The 18,868-nt window shown below is 47.0% G+C and overlaps 2 protein-coding genes across 4 annotated transcripts; one reads left to right on the top strand and one right to left on the bottom strand.

The window, feature by feature from the left end:
- Nucleotides 1–52: 52 nt before the first annotated feature.
- actr5 (actin related protein 5) lies at nt 53–4,319 on the bottom strand. The gene is made up of 9 exons (XM_076137058.1): nt 3,924–4,319; nt 2,942–3,180; nt 2,586–2,755; nt 2,255–2,472; nt 1,942–2,106; nt 1,747–1,851; nt 1,487–1,626; nt 1,220–1,352; nt 53–1,117 (listed from the first exon to the last, which is right to left on the bottom strand). The coding sequence occupies exons 1-9, from the start codon at nt 4,311–4,313 to the stop codon at nt 812–814; spliced, it is 1,866 nt and encodes a 621-aa protein (XP_075993173.1). The 5' UTR covers nt 4,314–4,319; the 3' UTR covers nt 53–811.
- Nucleotides 4,320–9,391: 5,072 nt separating this feature from the next.
- ndufa4l2a (NDUFA4 mitochondrial complex associated like 2a) lies at nt 9,392–15,519 on the top strand. 3 transcript variants are annotated; one of them, XM_076137086.1, is made up of 5 exons: nt 9,392–9,578; nt 13,311–13,396; nt 14,136–14,196; nt 14,364–14,819; nt 14,926–15,519. In XM_076137086.1, exons 1-4 carry the CDS (start codon nt 9,534–9,536, stop codon nt 14,418–14,420), a joined length of 249 nt encoding a protein of 82 aa, XP_075993201.1. In that variant the 5' UTR covers nt 9,392–9,533; the 3' UTR covers nt 14,421–14,819; nt 14,926–15,519. The 3 variants fall into 3 exon arrangements, with proteins under 3 accessions (XP_075993201.1, XP_075993199.1, XP_075993200.1); XM_076137084.1 differs by having other exon boundaries at nt 14,364–14,823; XM_076137085.1 differs by having other exon boundaries at nt 14,364–14,835.
- The last annotated feature ends 3,349 nt before the right edge of the window (nt 15,520–18,868 follow it).

Genomic DNA, 18,868 nt, shown 5'->3' with positions numbered 1-18,868 from the left:
TTGAAAAGAAATGAAAGAAAATTATATTAAATTACAGACTGACATCTGAAAACTTTTTTTAATTTGAACACAACCTTTAATCGCTTTAATGACCTCATCAGAATTTAATCCTTAAAAGTAAACATTGAAGAGTTGGGAATTAGCCTGGATCTCTAAGTTAAAGCAGGAATTTAAGATTATTTTCTCATTTATTTAAATCATTACAGACTTTTCAGTTAAATTACAGAACCAACTCTACCTTTATTAATGCATATGTGAGTAATATGATGAGGTTTCGTTGTTATTCATATTCCCGTCTCCCCTCTCAGTGCGGAGGCCACACAGCAGGCTAATCTGCGCCCCCACGCGGTGATATCCGGTACTGCATCCTCCACGCCTCCACTCCATCCAGCTGCTCGTCTCGTGCAGAGATGTGACGTAATGCTGCGTGTTAACGTCCACATTCACGGTATTCGGTTCTTGTTTTATTTGATCACTTATTTATTTATTTTTCAACCAAATGCTCCCTTAAGGCACTTTGAGTCATTCTAGCTTTACTGTATCAATAGAGTCGATCGATTGATTGATTATTGAGCCACAGCAGCAACAATCTCATTCCTCTCATCTCTTTCATACAAAAGGAAACACTCGTTTTCAGTCAAAATATGTATTTAAAAAAACATACAATCAAAAAGTATATACATAATAATCCATACACACATGGATCTTTCAATATGAAGGATCTCTTGTGGTCTTGCTGAGTTTAGGAACGAGCAGAGAAAAGCAGACGCCCCGACAGACAAACTGCTGAGTCCATGTGAGACACGTTTCCTCACGTCACCACAGGAGCTTCAGCAGAGCAGGAAGCGGTCTGAGCCGACGGCGTGGCAGCAGGCGAGCCGCCGGCCGGGGGCAGAGTGGGGACGGAGGGTTCTGCAGGTCGAGGAGGCGCCGGCTTGACGATCTTCATAGGAACGTAGAGGTTGGAGGCCCGGTGCTCGCTCAGGTACTCTCCTCCTTTCTCCTCGTACTCCTGTCTGCTGATCCATCCCTCCTCCGTCCCTCCAGGTGGATGCTCCAGGGCCCAGTCCCTCGCCCCGTACCAGGCGTCCAGCGCTGGGCGGGATGCCATGGAGACCTGGGGGAGGAGTCAGTATGGAGGGGATGTGACTCAGAGGAACGTGTGTGTGTGAGAGGGTGAAACAGTGACGTCTGGGCGTTACATTGTTTACTCTCCTACCTTAAAGTGAGACTGGAAGGGTCTCATGGTCAGCAGCTCTCTCTCCACTCTCTCCTTCATCCCCCGGTACTGCATGTTCCCTCCAGTGAGGAACACGTTACTCACCAGCGCCTCCTGCTGCTCTGGACTGTACCTGCACACGACACAGAGGAGAACAGATCAACTCAACACAACTGAGCTGCAGGTAAACAACGCCAGGCTGTATTATAAAGAGGAAAACAAGAATGAGATGTTAATGATGTCCTTGTGACCAAGTCTCTGCGTTACCTGGCCAGGACGTACTGCAGCGTCTCCATCAGGCCCATCTGGTCCTCTCCGGTCAGTGAGGGCTGGAACAGGATCTCTGGACACCGCAGACGCTCCGTCCCCACAAACAGCTGGTGGTACTCGGCCATGTTGAACATGGGCTGGAAGAACGGAGACGAGCAAAGTTCATGCCTCCATTGATAACATGTTCAGATAAGTGAGGGTCCCTACTCAGCCTTGATGAGGATGTAAATGTAGTGTATGTGTGGGTCTGCTGTTACCTGGACGACACTGGCAGGTTTCTCTGGCAGTGTGTCCTCAGGGAAGTCGGCATCCATCAGCACGGCTCCGTCTCCATCGTCCATCGGCTGCTCCAGCTCCGACGCCTGCAGAGACAGAGGAGGAGCTCTTCCTTTCTATCTCTTTGTACTCAAACATGTGCAGTAGTGGTTGTAGTGAGGTGGTTTGTTGCTGACCTCTGTCTTGACCTCGGCCCCGTCGCTGTGCAGCAGCTTGTGTCGTCCCTGCTCCACCGCCAGCTGCAGCTTGTTGATGTACGACTGAAGCTCCTCAGCCGAGTCCATGTTCAACTCCACCAGGCTCTTATGGAAGTGGTCCAGCAGGCCGTCCTCCAGCAGCTCCTGCACACACACACACACACACACACACACACACACACACACACACACACACACACACACACACACACACACACACACAGACACACACTCTTCAGCACACACTCACTCATGTGAATCTGGATGCATGGCTCTCTTATCTGTCCCTTGCCTGCACAGCCATGAGCTTATCCAGCCTCTCCTGGTCCTGCAGCAGCTTCTCCTCCCGCCGCCGAGCGTTGATCTCCTGAAGGCGTCTGAGCTGCTGCGCTCGCCTCTCCTGCCTCTCCTCCACGCTCACGCAGCCGCCCGGCACTTTACCAGTGAAGGGGAGCTGCATGCGGTGAACCTCCCGCTCGTAGAACTCCGGGCTGCGCCACTTTTCCAGCTCTGTGGAAAACAGAAAGAGAGGGAAGAGAAGAGAGGAGACGGGTGAGAGAGCACAGGCAAGGGTACCAGAGTGTGTGTGTGTGTGTGTGTGTGTGTACTGCACTAACACACACCTTCATGGTAATCCACAGCCGTGTAGCTGTGTTCGTGCAGCAGCTCCTCCATGCGGCTGAGCGTGATGGCAGCCAGGTGACCCGGGTATTTCAACTGGAGGAGACGCTGCAGGTACGACGACGCCTGGCTCCCGGCCACGTTCACACGCTTACAGTTCACTGCATCCAGCCTACACACACACACACACACACGCGCACGTTAACTTCAAACTATTATGAGTATTAATGACAGAAAGACAGAAAATCTGAGTGACGATCTAATTGGCGCACTCCTCCTATAATCCAGCAGGGGGCAGTAACACCGCGCCGCCCTGCTCGTCACTCAAACACCTCAGCGGATCTAGGGACGCGTTTACCTGCCGTCTATGACCGGAAGGATGTGTGAGCAGTGATATCCGGATGACAGCACGATGCCGGTGTGCGGAGGCCGGATGTTCCTCTGGGCGGCGTTGTGGTAGAAGCTGTACATGCCGTCCACGCCGTAGGAGACGTGCGGGACGCCGTAACACTCGAACAGGAGCTCGGACATCATCTGGCGGCAGTGCAGTGGGTTACAGGGAGCCTCGGTCAGCACGACGGGGTGCTGCACGCCGCCCTGAGGAGGAGGAGGAAGAGGAGGAGGTCAGGCTCAGCTGGTATGGTGAGTCTAAGTGTCCTTTTTCGGTCTTGGCTTTTAAAATTGCCTCGGGAATCACAGGAGCATCTCAATAAGTTAGAATCTCGTTGTCTTTCTCATGAGTGAACCAGACAGACGTTAAAGGCTCAGGTGATTTGAGTTCATGAGCTGATTAGAGTTTGACACCATGAGTTTACAATATCGAACTTTTTCCACAATATTCTTCTCTTCAGAGACACTGAATTTTGTGTTTTCACGAGCTGTGAGTCATACTCATCAACATTAAAACGAATAAAGGCTTGAAATAATTCACTGAGTGTGTTATGAATCTCAGCTGTATGAAAGTTTCACTTTATGCATTGAGTCACTGAGATAAATTCACTTTCCCACGAAATTGGAAATTGATTGAGCTGCACACAAGTGCATCAACTTCCGGCAGTCGGTCTCTTCATAGTTTTGCATAATACTGCAGAAAATACTCCACTTACAGAGTAGAATATGTGGTATTTAAAGTATCTATACAGGACGCAGCTACGTGTGGTGCTCAGTGAGTTAATGACGTCATTTTCACATTGTAAATACATATACAAATGCACCAACTTCCATTAGAATTCTGACACACACACACACACACACACACACACACACACACACACACACACACACACACACACACACACACACACACACACACACACACACACACACACACACACACACACCTCTGACGCGAGGCCCAGGTGTGTGAACACATGGTCGAAGATGAGCTCCTGGATCTCGAAGTTGACGACCACGTTCCGGTCGAACTGGCTCTTCAGCAGCCACCGGAGAGGCTCCAGGTTCGGGATGTCGTTACCGATCTGCGTGTCGCCACGCGCGGCTCCTCTGCTGCGCGCCGCCACCGACCTGAAGCTCAGCAGCGGGGAGGAGAAGTCCGCCGCCTCGCTGGCCCAACCGGCCCGGGTCTGGAAGGAGCCGTTATCGATCACTACCGGGACCGGCGTGGAGTCCAGGTTCTGGGCTGGGAGCTCGAAGACCGAGTCTGGAGAGGTTTTACAGTCCTGAAAGGAGAAGATTTGACAAACCGGCATGTCTTTTGAATGTGTAGCCATTTTGAATTGGTGTCACTGCAAAATACAGCCGAGTACAGACCTGGGCCGTAGACATTCAGTTCCGGGCAGCGGGAGCAAAAAATCCCTGCGAATGTACAAACAGCATTAAATCCGAATAGATTGAAGCAAAATTTTAAAAACATGATCAGTAAAAGGAAGTGTACAAAACATCAAATATGAATATAATATGATGTCAAATTTAAACAGTGTAGCGACTGTAGGAGATGTTCGCTCTTTCTCAGTGATAGTTCCCCACTATCAAGCGCAAAGGCTCATGGGAACATCCTTATTTCAAGTAAAACTTATTGTTTCAACAATGTTACTGTTCACATTTGTGAGGTTTGAAGTTAAATTTGAGTCGGTTTAAATGTATCGCCGTATTGTAAATATCTGTGGCAATTAATAAGATCCGTCCAGATCCATACACGGGGATGATGTATCCTGCAATATTATATTCCACCACTCGATGGCGTAAAAGCACACATAACCAGGTATCAGTAGCTTCTTCGTCTCATCAGTTTGCTACATTTGTGTTTCATTTGAGAAACAGTGGCTGTCAGATGAATGTTATGAACTAAAACATTCACCATTTCTCTGAAATGCGAAGTAAACTCACAGTCCCAAGTGTGTAAACCCACAAGTCAGTCAAGGCTTTTGAGAACATGGCTTGTTTTGAGTGTAAATGCTGCTTGAGTCACAAACATGAGGTGGCCCAGTTTTATAACGTAGCCTCCTGCTGTCTCTGCCGTCCCTTTAGCTCCTTGCTGGTTCTGAACCCAGCGGACCTCTGTGGTCTAATAGCATTATGTGTTGGTAACCAGCAGCACAGCTCAAGCTTCAAACACCATCAAACACTGGGCATGCTTGTTCTGCTTGCCATCAAGCGGTGACGGCAGCAGTGTTCTGGTTTAAGAGCCAAGCGGGGCCCGTCAGAGCCACAGCAGGTCTGACTGCACGAAAACAACCCCAGGCAGCATTCATGGGTTTGAGATATTGACGTTGGGATATTTGGACTAAAAACCTTCTTGGTGGAGGTAAAAACATCTGTGATGACATTGAATAGTTTGATGCTTATACAGCTGATTCCCTTCCACCATGCGTTTATAAGCCATTTGTCTTTAATCTTTTATATTTGCACACTGCCACAGCTTTGCTAAATGTGGATGATATCAGATGTACTGCTAGAACTGATAAATATCATCATTAAGTGAGATTTCCTGCCCCAGCGAGTAGCTCAGGGGACGGTTACACCAGGTTCTGTGTGCTGTTACTCAACGCTGCGCTGCAGTGGGAGCTGTTTGTGGCACCGTGTTGGCCACAGTCCAATTAGGAGGATTTGACTGTGAGTTAGAAGCGTGCAGGTCAACACCAGCACAGGCAGGGCTGAGCTCGTGTCCCACAGTCCTGAGTTTGGAGAGTTTGGGGTGGGGAAAAAAGGATCCAGGCTCGGGCGATGTGACAGATGCACAATATTTTTAGTGGGTTAGACAGTATTGTTTTACTCTTTCTGTGAAAAAACATTTTTTAATGCAGAATCTCAAGCCTGTCAAATTCTAACCAACTCTGGGTGCAGAGACATCGTCCAGTTCTTATTTTTCCCTGCCCAGAAAGGAATGGGAGTTCAGAATAGCTTGTTTGTGCTGTGTTCAGTGGGCACAGTTACATAAGGGTAGAATAGCCATCAAATCTGAGACACAAGATTAGAATTTGGGCTTCATTTTACATCCAACAATATCCAACTAGAAGGCTCTCGAAGTTCCAAAGTCCAGTGATGAAATCTTAGTGTTGATTGATCACAGAATGGTGACGTGTGTGTCCAATCTCCCCATCAAGTGTCATTTAAATCTGTCAATCACCTTTGAGATATCCTAACAGACGAAGACAGATGAATCAAAGAGATGAAGAATTGCAAGAACGCAGGAGTCCAACTGGAATCAGAATGAAGGATCACTTGTAGATTTAATTTCTGAGCGTCATAAAATACCTCCATGACAGAGGATCAACTCAGCATTGAAATTACTTTTGAAAACAATCTTTATTCTACAAAGAAGTTATGAAGAAGTGGAAGCTCCCACTGTTGTCAGGGGGCACAGCAGGAACACACAGGAGCTCATAGAAGCTGCAGTGAAAGGAAATGATGATGGGTGGGGTCAGAAAGAAGCAGCAGCAGGAGGAGGAAGTGTCCTCAGTCGGGAGGAAGCTGCTGGATTGATGGGCTGCCAATTACTTCTATAAAAGAATCCCAATTTTCCCCCTAAAATCTGATATTGGTTTTGACCTCCTGTGTTTTCAGAGGCAGCATCTCATTATGTTGTGTTTGCTGTTTGCACTTCACTCTGCATATCAAAGCCATATCCTCACACAACGCTGACTCGCTTATTTATGAGCAGTCAAAGCCTTCAGTGGAGTAATGAGTTTTTGCGTTCACCTCTCATGAATGGAGCCGGCGTAGCTTCAGCTACAGCAATCATTAGGAGACGGTGTCACGTCTATAAGAATAAGTTAAAGTGTAACCTCAATAGGAGACAAAGTTACTTGTTTGTTTCTCTGTCTCACTTCTTGTTGTAGGGACATGGATGCAGCGACTCAGGCAGAGACGCTGTTTTAAACGTTTAAAAGAGAAGAACACAGACGTTTGTGTGATGAGTGTGTCTGTGACGGGGGTTTGCTGTCACACACACATTGTGCCGAGGTCTCGTTGGTAATTGGGGTCTCCTGCGTCTAATTGCGGCACGGCTGCAGCTGACTAATCAATCAGTGACCTCGATTCCTGGTTGAGATGGCCTGCAGTGCTGCCTGCTGTGTGCATGCAGACACACCAGAGAGCCTGCAGCCTGTTTGTCTCTCTGTGCCCCCGGTGACGTCAAACCTGTAACCTCCCTTTGTGATTCATTCAGAGTCAAAGCAGGCAAACAAGTTAATTTTCATGCAACACTGACTGAGCAGTAGAATAATGGGAATGTGGGGAAATCAATCAAAAAACCTGATTTGCTTTGTGACATTAATTTGTCCTTCTTGTATTTGTAATCGTCTTAAACAGCCACAAACCCTGTTCTGATCCTCTGGGGTGCCTGTGGTGATGATGATGGTAGAGTAAAGCTGGACAGAGTGACAGGACACTGAGGAGCTGAGAACCTGATCCTGCTTCTTAAACTCCAACTTACCAAAGAAATGAGTATGGTCACGCTGCCATGCTGGACCAATCGGAGCCGGATGATGATGATGATGATGATGATGATTATTATTCATAACCTATAGGCAGAAGAATTATTAGGACTCAGCTGTTTTATCACAAATATTCATCAGTATAAGAATGTGAATAGAGTTTGACGGTCTTGACTTGTAAGCTGCAGTTTGAATGAACTGTGAAACTTTCCTCTTGTCTGAATGACATTAATACAGTTTATACTGAGTCTGTCTGTCTGTCTCTATCACACACACACACACACACACACACACACACACACACACACACCCTCCCCCTCCCTATGGGTCCTGTCTGACAGGGTGATTTGAGACAGGCAGATTTGAGACTTGTTAGATTGTTACTGGACCTCATTTGCAAAAGATCACACACACACACACACACACACACACACACACACACACACACACACACACACACACACACACACACACACACACACACACACACACACACACACACACACACACACACACACACACACACACACACACACACACACACACACACTCTCTCTCGTCTCACACTGGGCTTCATTACTGTCTGCAGACCCCTCCAGGCTGAGCAGGTCAGTATAATGAGTCTCTGCTGCTCCTGAGGTGCAACTTTGGAAACGCTCTTTGTTTGTCTTTGAGCTGCAGGACCTCAGCCAAACTCAGACATATACATGCACATACGGATATATATATGGGTGACAAGTTAGTTATATGAAATACAGACAAAGTAGCATTGTGAAGGATTCTGCAGTGTTTCTTTATTCAGTCTGAAATGTAACCAGCATGCAACATGACCATAAATCTATACACATTTTCCATTGTAGCCTCTCACACACACTATCAAGAGCAGCAGCAGCAGCAGCATATGGACGCACGCGCTGGGTTAACAGTAATGCTGCCACGGAGACATATGTTGTTTTCATGCTGTATTTACTTTCTTGTCAGTGAGAGGATGCGTTGATTTAGTTTGTGTTGCCACTCATGTGAGAGAAGAGCCGATGATACAAGTCACCTCCAGGCTACACACACACACACACACACACACACACACACACACACACACACACACACACACACACACACACACACACACACACACACAGCAGCTGAAGTGTTTTGTTGTCTGCAATCAGTGCTTGGCACAAATGTTGGGGCTGTCAGCGCTCAGCCGTGCTTGTCATTGTGCGGATTGGCCCTTTAATGAGTCACGTTAAGTATCTCTTGGCTCAGGCTGCCAACAATACAAGACAGGTACAATTAATTTAAGTAGATTTCCTCTTCAGGAGAGCAAACAAGAGGACAAAACGTCGGCCTCCCATTGATCATCATGCAGAGACACTTTAACAAACAGATCCTTATTCATGCTCAGAAGAATTACACCGTGTGTGTGTGTGTGTACATTTTTCATTGAGTGTATTTCCCCTCAGTACACTCAGGGGTGTGTGTGTGTGTGTCTGTGCCTCTGTCCTCCTCTTAGCTTGGCACCTTTCCATCACTCAGAGCTGTTTGACACCGTGTCACTGAGTGAAGCATGAGCATAGATTTCCCCTAATGGCTTTGAAAAGGACACAGTGTTTATGTTTGTTTCCATTTCCCCCCCCGACTCGTCTCCCTAAGGACTGAAAGCTTTGTAAACGGGAGGGAAAGGAAGGAGAGGAAGCTCTCTGCCTGAACATTACACATCTTCTGATTGTATAAACTGTCTCCTCGCCTGAGTGTCTTATCAACGCTGTCCAAACTATCAGGCAGAGTCCAGGACAAAATAATGAAGGGAGGGAGGAGTCATGGCTGTGATCAGATGGAGTGGTCCCCCCTCCTCCTCCCTCCTCCTCCTCCTCCTCCTCCCCTCTCCTCCCTCCTCCTTCCTCTCCCCTCTCCTCCCTGCCTTTGCAAAGACAGCAACAGGTTGTCCCGTCTCTGCGTTGCTCAGTTTGTCTTTTGTTGTCCTCAGGCCTGAAAGTTGTTGTGCAGAGTTGTGACCTTCTTGTTTTGCTTTGTGAAGCGATACAAACAGCAGCAATGATCTTCCGGACCGCGGTGGCCCACGCCAAGAGGCATCCCGGTGTAAGTAATGAACATTTAACACTTCTCTGTCATTAGCGGCTCGCAAAATTATGGCAACAATTTATTTTTACATGTTGCTTCTTTGTTAGTTGTGCTTTGTCTTCATCACTTTGTGCTTCGTTCTGCCTTCATGTTCAGAGGGAAACAGTCTACATTTCACTCCTCTACATTTATACCACAAATTGCAGGGCACTTTATACAGATTGTTTGCATTTTAGATCTGTTTATGTGGAGATTCTGACTACAGACTTCATTAAAGAATCTGAGTGTTTGTAATAAAACAGCACGTTTATTTTGGAATTGATCAATTTGGAGAACTCTATCAATACCAAATACTCCTCAATAATATGGAAGAAAATGTTTCAGACTCTCCTTTTTGTTTGTGTGTAGTTTAGTGTCGTCTTTTCAAATCTAATCCTCTTTCTTTTTGGATCCACGCACACGAAATCAAGTCTAATAGAAGTTTAATACTTTAAAATCTCGACCTCCTCTAAACTCTTAAGTGTAAGCATTTAAGGGAGGAGTGGCTGGACTGGAATGAGAGTTCAGCAGTGAGGGATCTGATCCCACAGGCGACAGGATCAGTTCTACATTTTCAAGCAGCTCGCCTGTCAGCAAAATGTGACACTTTCCTCTTCTTGTCATCAACGTCCTGAGAGAGAGAGAGAGAGAGAGAGAGAGAGAGAGAGAGAGAGAGAGAGAGAGAGAGAGAGAGAGGAGAGAGAGAGAGAGAGAGAGAGAGAGAGAGAGAGAGAGAGAGAGAGAGAGAGAGAGAGAGAGAGAGAGAGAGAGAGAGAGAGAGAGAGAGAGAGAGAGAGAGAGAGAGAGAGAGAGAGAGACTCCAGGGAGGAAATCCCTGAGCGACTCTGGCAGAGAGAGAGAGACTGAGTGAGGGAGAGAGAGACGGGCTGTTTGTGTCAGAGAGAGAGACGGTAGAGGGAGAGAGAGGGAGAGACAGGCTGTTCGTGTCTGAGAGAGAGAGAGGGAGAGAGAGACAGGCTGTTAGTGTTGGAGAGAGAGACAGGCTGTTAGTGTCAGAGGGAGAGAAGGAGAGAGGGAGACGGGCTGTTGATAGACGGACAAACACAGAGAGGGAGAGAGAAAAATGGACAGATCAAAACAAACAAAGACATGATCATGGTGTCGTACAGATGAGCAGACAGACGTACAGATGAGCAGACAGACGTACAGATGAGCAGACAGACGTACAGATGAGCAGACAGACGTACAGATGAGCAGACAGACAGACTCAGATGGATTCTGAGGGTGATTAAAGTCGTGCAGAGTGTTTTTGTTCTCCTCGTTCCTCCAGCAGCCTCTCTCCTCTCTCCTCTCTCCTCTCTCCTCTCTCTGCAGCCTCACACACTCTCATTCATTCAGTTTGCTAGTTTGAGTTCAATTCAGGTCAGATGGTAACTCGGGTTTCATCCTACAGACCTCAGTCGTCTCTCCTTCTGGCAAAAGTGTGTTTGTCCTGAAATAAAGCGGAGAGAGAGAGAGAGAGAGAGAGAAAGAGAAGAGGAGAGGAAAAGAGAGAGAGTGAGAGAGAGAGAGAGAGAGAGAGAGATCCAAAACATGACTCGGCTACTGAACACTGTGGGGATTGTTGTGGCAAACCAAAACAGTGAACTCTTTCTCTCACACACACACACACACACACAGACACACACACACACACACACACACACACACACACACACACACACACACACACACACAGAAACACAGACACACACACACACACACACACAGACACACACACACACACACACACACACTGGTAAAGCAGTAAACCAGGCCGCCTGTGAGCTTTTCACAATAACTTTGATCATCTGAGGAGCAGGAAGACTCCAACAGCTGTGAAAACAAAGAGCAATTCCAAAAGTCAGCTAAACAGTAACATCAGGAAAGTGTCCTTAAACGCTCTGCAGAGGAAGAAAGACGCTGCGGATGCAAAACACGAGTTCTGTCCTGACAAATGAGAACACAAATGGGTACAAACGGGCAGAGAGACAGGCTCAAACGGGCAGAGAGACAGGGACAGAGTGAGACTGGGAACCGCAGCTACTTGGTTGCAACTACAATTGCCTGACCGGATCCCATTGAAAGTACAGATCACATGACTTGGCCTCTACTGGCTTCCGCTCTTCTTCTTCTATCTGACATAAACAAAGATCCAGACTTGTGTTTATACGCTTAATAAAGATTTGTGAAGTCGCCCTTTGTTCACATTTCCCAGAAAATTGCTATAAGTCATCATGCATGTTGTCTGTTAATGAGGTTCATGTTTCTATTTGAACCTGTGTGTGTTGAAAACATCTAAAAAGGGCAGAACCTCCTTTCCCCCCTGTGCACCGATCTACTTTAGCTTCACTCTGCATGAAAAGGTAAAGAAGCTGGTTGAAGTCAGTCTTCAGTCAGGAATGCCGCTCTCTCCTTTGTTTGGATTCACATTTGAGCGCTTCCTCATTTGCATATGCGGTGACACTCGGCTCTCATTATGTCAAGAGCAGGAGTCAAACTCTGGCTGATGCAATGAGCAGCGTGAGTGCAGACATGGCACCCGAAAACCAGCGCCGCCTCGGTTCAGGGCCCCCTGAGGATTCTGCTCTAAAGAGACGATAGGAGCAGACAGACAGGCAGGCAGAGGTGCTGCAGGGTTCCACAGCATATTAATCACAATTACAGGCAGGCAGAGGCTTTATGCTCTTTAGTATGTCTAATTGGAGCGTTTCTAATGTGGAGATGTGCCTCATATGTGTCCTTAGATATTACATCCTCTCTTACAGCAGACACAGCTCTAACTAATGATGTCATTCCAATAGTTTTGATCTGTTCTATGGTCCACAGTGCTGTTCTTGTCTCCTGACACACCTAAATGGAATGGGGCCCTGGTTAGTGCTGTGGCTCACACTGATGCTTCTCCTGCTCCAGTGGATTCTGTGGATACTGAAGTTTCCCTCAGTCTCTGTATTTTGCCAGATTTCACAGTTTGACTCTGTTTTACTGCCTGATATTTTTAGTTATTGGTTATGTCTAAGAATACTTTTTAACAAGCAAAACACACACACACACACACACACACTCATTAAACACGTGGCATTATTCAGCAGTGAGTTTGGAATATCCAGGGGGAAACTGAATAATGAAAGCGTATACAACTTTAATTTAACCCCCAGTATTTTTACTTTTGACACTTTTGACACTATTACCTCTAAACTTTAGAAAATTTTGAATGCAGATTATTTTTAGGATTTTTGACTATTTCTCGCCGCTGGCTGTTTAGCAGTGTGAGTCGCTGCTGTCTCTCCTCTGCTCCTCGGGGACTGAACCAGTCAAACACTTGTCAATTACACAGGCAGATGAGTTGAGCCTGACACTTATTATTCCCCTGTGAACTCTAATCTGTGTGTGGCAAACAATGTCTGCTCAATACACTCTACTGTACATTTATGGACTCACACTGTCTGTACATTTAAATTAGCATGTCAAATCACACACAGTGGTTTTGTCTCTTACCTCAAAGACAAAGACAGACAGATGATCCCTCCATTGCTGAGAGAAATGTGTTCAGTCGGAAGGGGATTGGGAAAAATGATTACGTCAAGTGTTCTAGATGGGGCTCAGAACTTATCAATCAAGGCCAGAACTTATCAATCAAGGCATCCATCTACTGTATGTATGTTTAACCAGTTTAACATCTGTAAATCAAGTGTCTCTCTGTGTCTCCAGCTCATCCCCCAGTTCTTCTTCATCTGTCTGGGAATGGGCGGGGCCTCCCTGTATCTGATCCGATTGGCCAGAGGACCCCATGTGACGTAAGGCTGCTTTCCAATCTCACAATGACATTTATTGGGACCTTTACCAGCGACAGAGGAAGGAAATAAACCCTTGAGAGAAAACAAGAACATGGAAATGAGTTTTTGTCTCCTTTCAGCTTCTCTCCTCTAATTAGCTTTCACTTCATCCTGAGACACACACACACACACACACACACACACACACACACACACACATGTTAACATATCCACACGGTGTGCAGAGAGCAGGTGATTTGTTTTGTGCCTGTTCTTAATAAAAGGTGTTTGTATGATTAGAAGCAGTGACAGCAGAGATCTTTGCTCCCTTTGATCTCCTCCTCCAACCAAACTGTCTCTGCTCGCCCTTCCTCCCCCCGCTGCTCTACAAACTGTGGGTTTTCACTAATTGCTCCTGCTGTGAGAAGATCTCAGTACACACACACACACACACAAAAACACACACAACAACAACAGTGTCCTGTTGTTGCCTCAGCAGGAACACACACACACACACACACACACACACTGAGTGATGAAGTTTAATCTGACCCTCAACCTTTAGTTGTTCTTACTTTCTTTTCATTTGTAGTTTGAGTTTCATTTGTCATCTAATGAAGCAGGAATGAATCAAAGCTCTCACACGCTCGTCAGGTTACATGTGAATCGTGTTGTGAGTGCAGAAATGAAATCCTGCTTCACAATGAGACCAATGTGGCTCCCACTGATCCTGGGTCTGTGTGTGTCTTTGTGTGTCTAGCTGGAACAAAACCAAGAACCCCGAGCCCTGGAATAAGCTTGACCCTACATACCAGTACAAGGTACTGTCACACACACACACACACACACACACACACACACACACACACACACACACACACACCTCATGTCGCTGCGCACCCTCACTTTGTTCTTCCTGTACGGATTAGTAAACATAATTCAGAGTTCTTTCTCTTGTTTTGATTTTTCTCCTGTCTGTCGTTCCCAGTTTGTTTCCATCACCACAGACTATGAGAACTTGAAGAAGGAGGGCCCAGACTTCTGAGTGTGTCCCTCCCTGTCTCCTCAGAGTGGGACACGTCTCCCCTCCCCTCCTGATGTGGACTGAACCCCCCCCTCATAGCTCAGCCACTTGTGTAACGTGTCCAGACGTTTGGGATCAGTGTGCATGATGGGACCCTGAATGCACACACACACACACACACACGGAAACTGTCAAATGGCCTCCATACTTTGTCTGTAACAAGTTAGTGAACACTGTGGTGTCTTGGGCAGAGGAGAGCAGAGCCTGTCTGTCACGATGCAGCCTGGTTGTTTTGCTGCCTGCTCGCTGCCAAATTGTATCGAGTATCAATGGAGAAAGAGGAGAATGTCAGATGAATGTGTCCTCATCTGCAGCTTGATATAAGGAAAGCAGTGTGTGTGTGTGTGTGTGTGTGTGTGTGTGTGTGTGTGTGTGTGTGTGTGTGTGTGTGTGTGTGTGTGTGTGTGTGTGTGTGTGTGTGTGTGTGTGTGTGTGTGTGTGTGTGTGTGTGTGTGTGTGTGTCCAGACCCTTAATCCAATAGAAACGCTGTGGCTGAAGAGAAATCCCAGAAATCTGACTGAGCTGAGGCAGTGTGTAGGGAGGAATGTGCAAAAGACCATCCTCACTATTGTGTGAGTGTGTGTATGAGTGTGTGTGTGTGTGTGTGTGTGGGAGGGAGAATCAGACCCCATCATGCAGAAATCCAAGAAATTCCAAAAGGTTCACTAACTTCTTTCTTGCCTCTATATGAAGGAAACATGTCAAATACACAAACACACACACACACACAGCCACACACACACACACAGCCACAGTGAAACAGGCCTGCACAGATTTTCAATTTGATTTTCCATTGAATGATGTAAATATATAAATAAATATATATGATGTTCCAAATGTACTCAGTAAACACATATAGATTGTTATGTTATGGTTCTATCCTGCTGTAACGCTGATAATTTCTCTTCTGCAATCTGCTGGTGTGATGTTGTAACTCCACTTAGCTTAGAACAACAAACTGTCAACTCTGTGTAACCAAGGGTAACCATAACTGTGTTTGTTAAGAAATGAGACGCATTAAACCATGCTAATTCAAAATAAACTGTGCTGTATATGGTATATATGGATGAGAGTGATTTCTGCCAACACACACGCACACACACACACACACACACACCTGCATGCAGCCAGATAGAAATCGTTTTTTCCACAGGGAGCGACAAAAATACACAATCGTTAGGTCCCATTGAATAGATCCGTCTGTTAGCGCTGCAGCTGTCACTTAAACAGCCTGATTGGTGTGTCGGGTGCCACACTCAGTGGAACCGTGTGTGTGTTCCAGCGTGTGTGTGTGTGTGTGTGTGTACATGTTTGCATGCTCAGCCCTGTGCGTGTGTGTGTGTGTTTGATCAGTGAGGACACCAGCATGCTGAACAGTCCTCCAGAATGGTGCTGATGTGTGACAGCAGAGCACACGGTGTACAAATACAACACACACACACACACACACACACACACACACACACACACACACACACACACACACTTTCAGTCCACATCCAGGCACCCCTGTCTCTCCAAACCCCACACATATGAATCTACTATCAGCACACACAGTAACATGCTGAGAGGGCGAGATGTGTGTGTGTGTGTGTGTGTGTGTGTGTGTGTGTGTGTGTGTGCAGACTTAAGGAGCCAAACACAGTGGCCTGGAGGAGAACTTACAGAGCCGTTGGAACTGTAACAAAAAGAGGGTGAAGCTTTAACCCAGTTTATGAGTTGATGCAGCCTGAGTGTGTGCAGGTCCAGCTGGATTCCTTCTCTCTTCTCTTTGTTCTATAAAATTTGCCCTGGCTCTCACACACACATCTACATCTGTGTGTCCTTAAACGCCCCTGAATGTTTACCATCTGCTCTCTGATCGGCCCCCTGGTCCCGTCAGGCTCAACTTATATAGGAGCCGGAGTCCAGCTTTATGTATTCCAGTCGTATCGCCTCCTGAATGTTTTTCCCCCTTGGTGCAATTATTCTGGGCAGGTTTGAAAGCGGCACACACACACACACACACACACACAGACACACAGTTGGCCGGGTGCAGACCTCAGCAGCAGCCCTGAGCTGTGGTCTCGCTCCGGTCACAAACCAACTCTGGGCTGGTTTGTTTGTTTTGCCTGTGAGATCCCAAGAAGTCAAAGCAAAACATTTTCATTGGGCATATTTGTAACTAAACTTCTAACTTCATGTACAGGAGCTTTTAGGAGCAGCAAACATTACCCCAAATGCTCCCACTTACAAATAAACGATGTCAGTGAGCACGTTTGGATGTCATTTCCCTGAAAATGTTGCAAAATGGGCTTTGACTTGTAGATTGTGTGTCTGCAGTCTGACAGCTCAGTGCTTTAGTCAAGGGCAGTGCAAACTTTGCAACTTGCAAACTCTGCAAAGACAGAAAGGGGGCAGGGCTGGCAGGGATTCAAACCCCAGACCTCCTGGCTGAGAGGCAACAGGGGGAGGTTTGCTGGCACATCTCTGCTTGAATCAAATGATGAAGATAATTCAGACCAGACGGCCGCTCTGTCATTGTTGTGCTGAGACGCACGCAACAACTTCTTATTATGATATTCCTGTGTGTGTGTGTGTGTGTGTGTGTGTGTGGTTGTGTGTATGTTGATATTTTGGTGTGCTGGTAGGTTTTGAGGTTTGTGGCTCTCTTGGTTTGGATCGGCGACCTCATCAACAGAAGCCACTCCATCTAACTCAACATCTCTGTACCCGTCTTATCTGAGTCAGGGTCTCTGGGGGCCGGAGCCCCTCCCAGCAGGCGTTAGGTCAGAGGCGGGGTTCAAACCCTCCACGTGTCACTGAAGGCTGGTGAGGACATGGAGAGGATCCTGAGCAGCATGTGAGAGGAAACTGTGCTTGGTGCTGGATCACACAGACCAGGGTGGAAAACTGGAGAACTGGCAGACAAACAGCTGCTGATGGGAAAGAGGAGAGAGAAACATCCAGCTGGAAGAAACACACACTCTCTGCTTATGTAGGAACACACACTCTCTGCTTATGTAGGAACACACACTCTCTGCTTACTGTCGGAAAACACACACTCTCTGCTTACTGTCGGAAAACACACACTCTCTGCTTACTGTAAAAGGGTTTATTGGGGCATTGAACAGAGAGAGAGGGAGGGAGAGGCAGAGAGAGACAGAGAGAGAGAGATGGAGAGACAGAAAGAGACAGATAGAGAGAGACAGAGAGAGAGAGAGAGAGAGAGAGACAGAGAGAGACAGAGAGAGACAGAGAGAGGGGGACAGAGAGAGAGAGACGGAGAGACAGAAAGAGACAGATAGAGAGAGACAGAGAGAGAGAGAGAGAGAGAGAGAGAGACAGAGAGAGACAGAGAGAGGGGGACAGAGAGAGAGAGAGAGAGAGAGAGAGAGAGCGAGAGAGACAGAGAGAGACAGAGAGAGGGGGACAGAGAGAGAGAGAGAGAGAGACGGAGAGAGAGAGAGAGAGAGAGAGAGAGAGCGAGAGAGACAGAGAGAGACAGAGAGAGGGGGACAGAGAGAGAGAGAGAGAGCGAGAGAGACAGAGAGAGACAGAGAGAGGGGGACAGAGAGAGAGAGAGAGAGAGAGCGAGAGAGACAGAGAGAGACAGAGAGAGACAGAGAGAGAGAGACGGAGAGACAGAAAGAGACAGATAGAGAGAGACAGAGAGAGAGAGAGAGAGCGAGAGAGACAGAGAGAGAGAGACGGAGAGACAGAAAGAGACAGATAGAGAGAGACAGAGAGAGAGAGAGAGAGCGAGAGAGACAGAGAGAGACAGAGAGAGGGGGACAGAGAGAGAGAGAGAGAGAGAGAGAGAGAGACGGAGAGAGAGAGAGAGAGAGCGAGAGAGACAGAGAGAGAGAGAGAGAGAGAGACGGAGAGAGAGAGAGAGGGGGACAAAGAGAGAGAGAGAGAGAGAGAGAGCGAGAGAGACAGAGAGAGACAGAGAGAGGGGGACAGAGAGAGAGAGAGAGAGAGCGAGAGAGACAGAGAGAGACAGAGAGAGGGGGACAGAGAGAGAGAGAGAGAGAGACGGAGAGAGAGAAAGAGGGGGACAGAGAGAGAGAGAGAGAGAGAGAGAGCGAGAGAGACAGAGAGAGACAGAGAGAGGGGGACAGAGAGAGAGAGAGAGAGAGCGAGAGAGACAGAGAGAGACAGAGAGAGGGGGACAGAGAGAGAGAGAGAGAGAGACGGAGAGAGAGAAAGAGAGAGAGAGAGAAAAGCTTTGCTGAAAATCTAACAGTTTAAATCTGTTAGATAGAATGGAGAGTAAAGATGAAGTGTTTGATTAAACTTTGTCTTTCTTTCTTTCTTTCTTTCTTTCTTCCTTCCTTTCTTTCTCCTCTCTTTTCTCTCCTCCTTCCCTTTGAACTATATAAACTGATATAAAAACAAGGTAATCCTCTCAGTTCATTCCAGGCCA

This window comes from Genypterus blacodes, unplaced genomic scaffold, assembly GCF_046128005.1.
Source record: "Genypterus blacodes isolate CSIRO-AG114 ecotype Tasmania unplaced genomic scaffold, CSIRO-AGI_Gbla_v1 ptg000292l_1, whole genome shotgun sequence".
In the NCBI taxonomy this organism is placed as follows: Eukaryota; Metazoa; Chordata; class Actinopteri; order Ophidiiformes; family Ophidiidae; genus Genypterus; species Genypterus blacodes.
The sequence above is the reverse complement of the archived record's forward strand: the minus strand, read 5'-3'. Positions and strand labels throughout refer to the sequence as shown.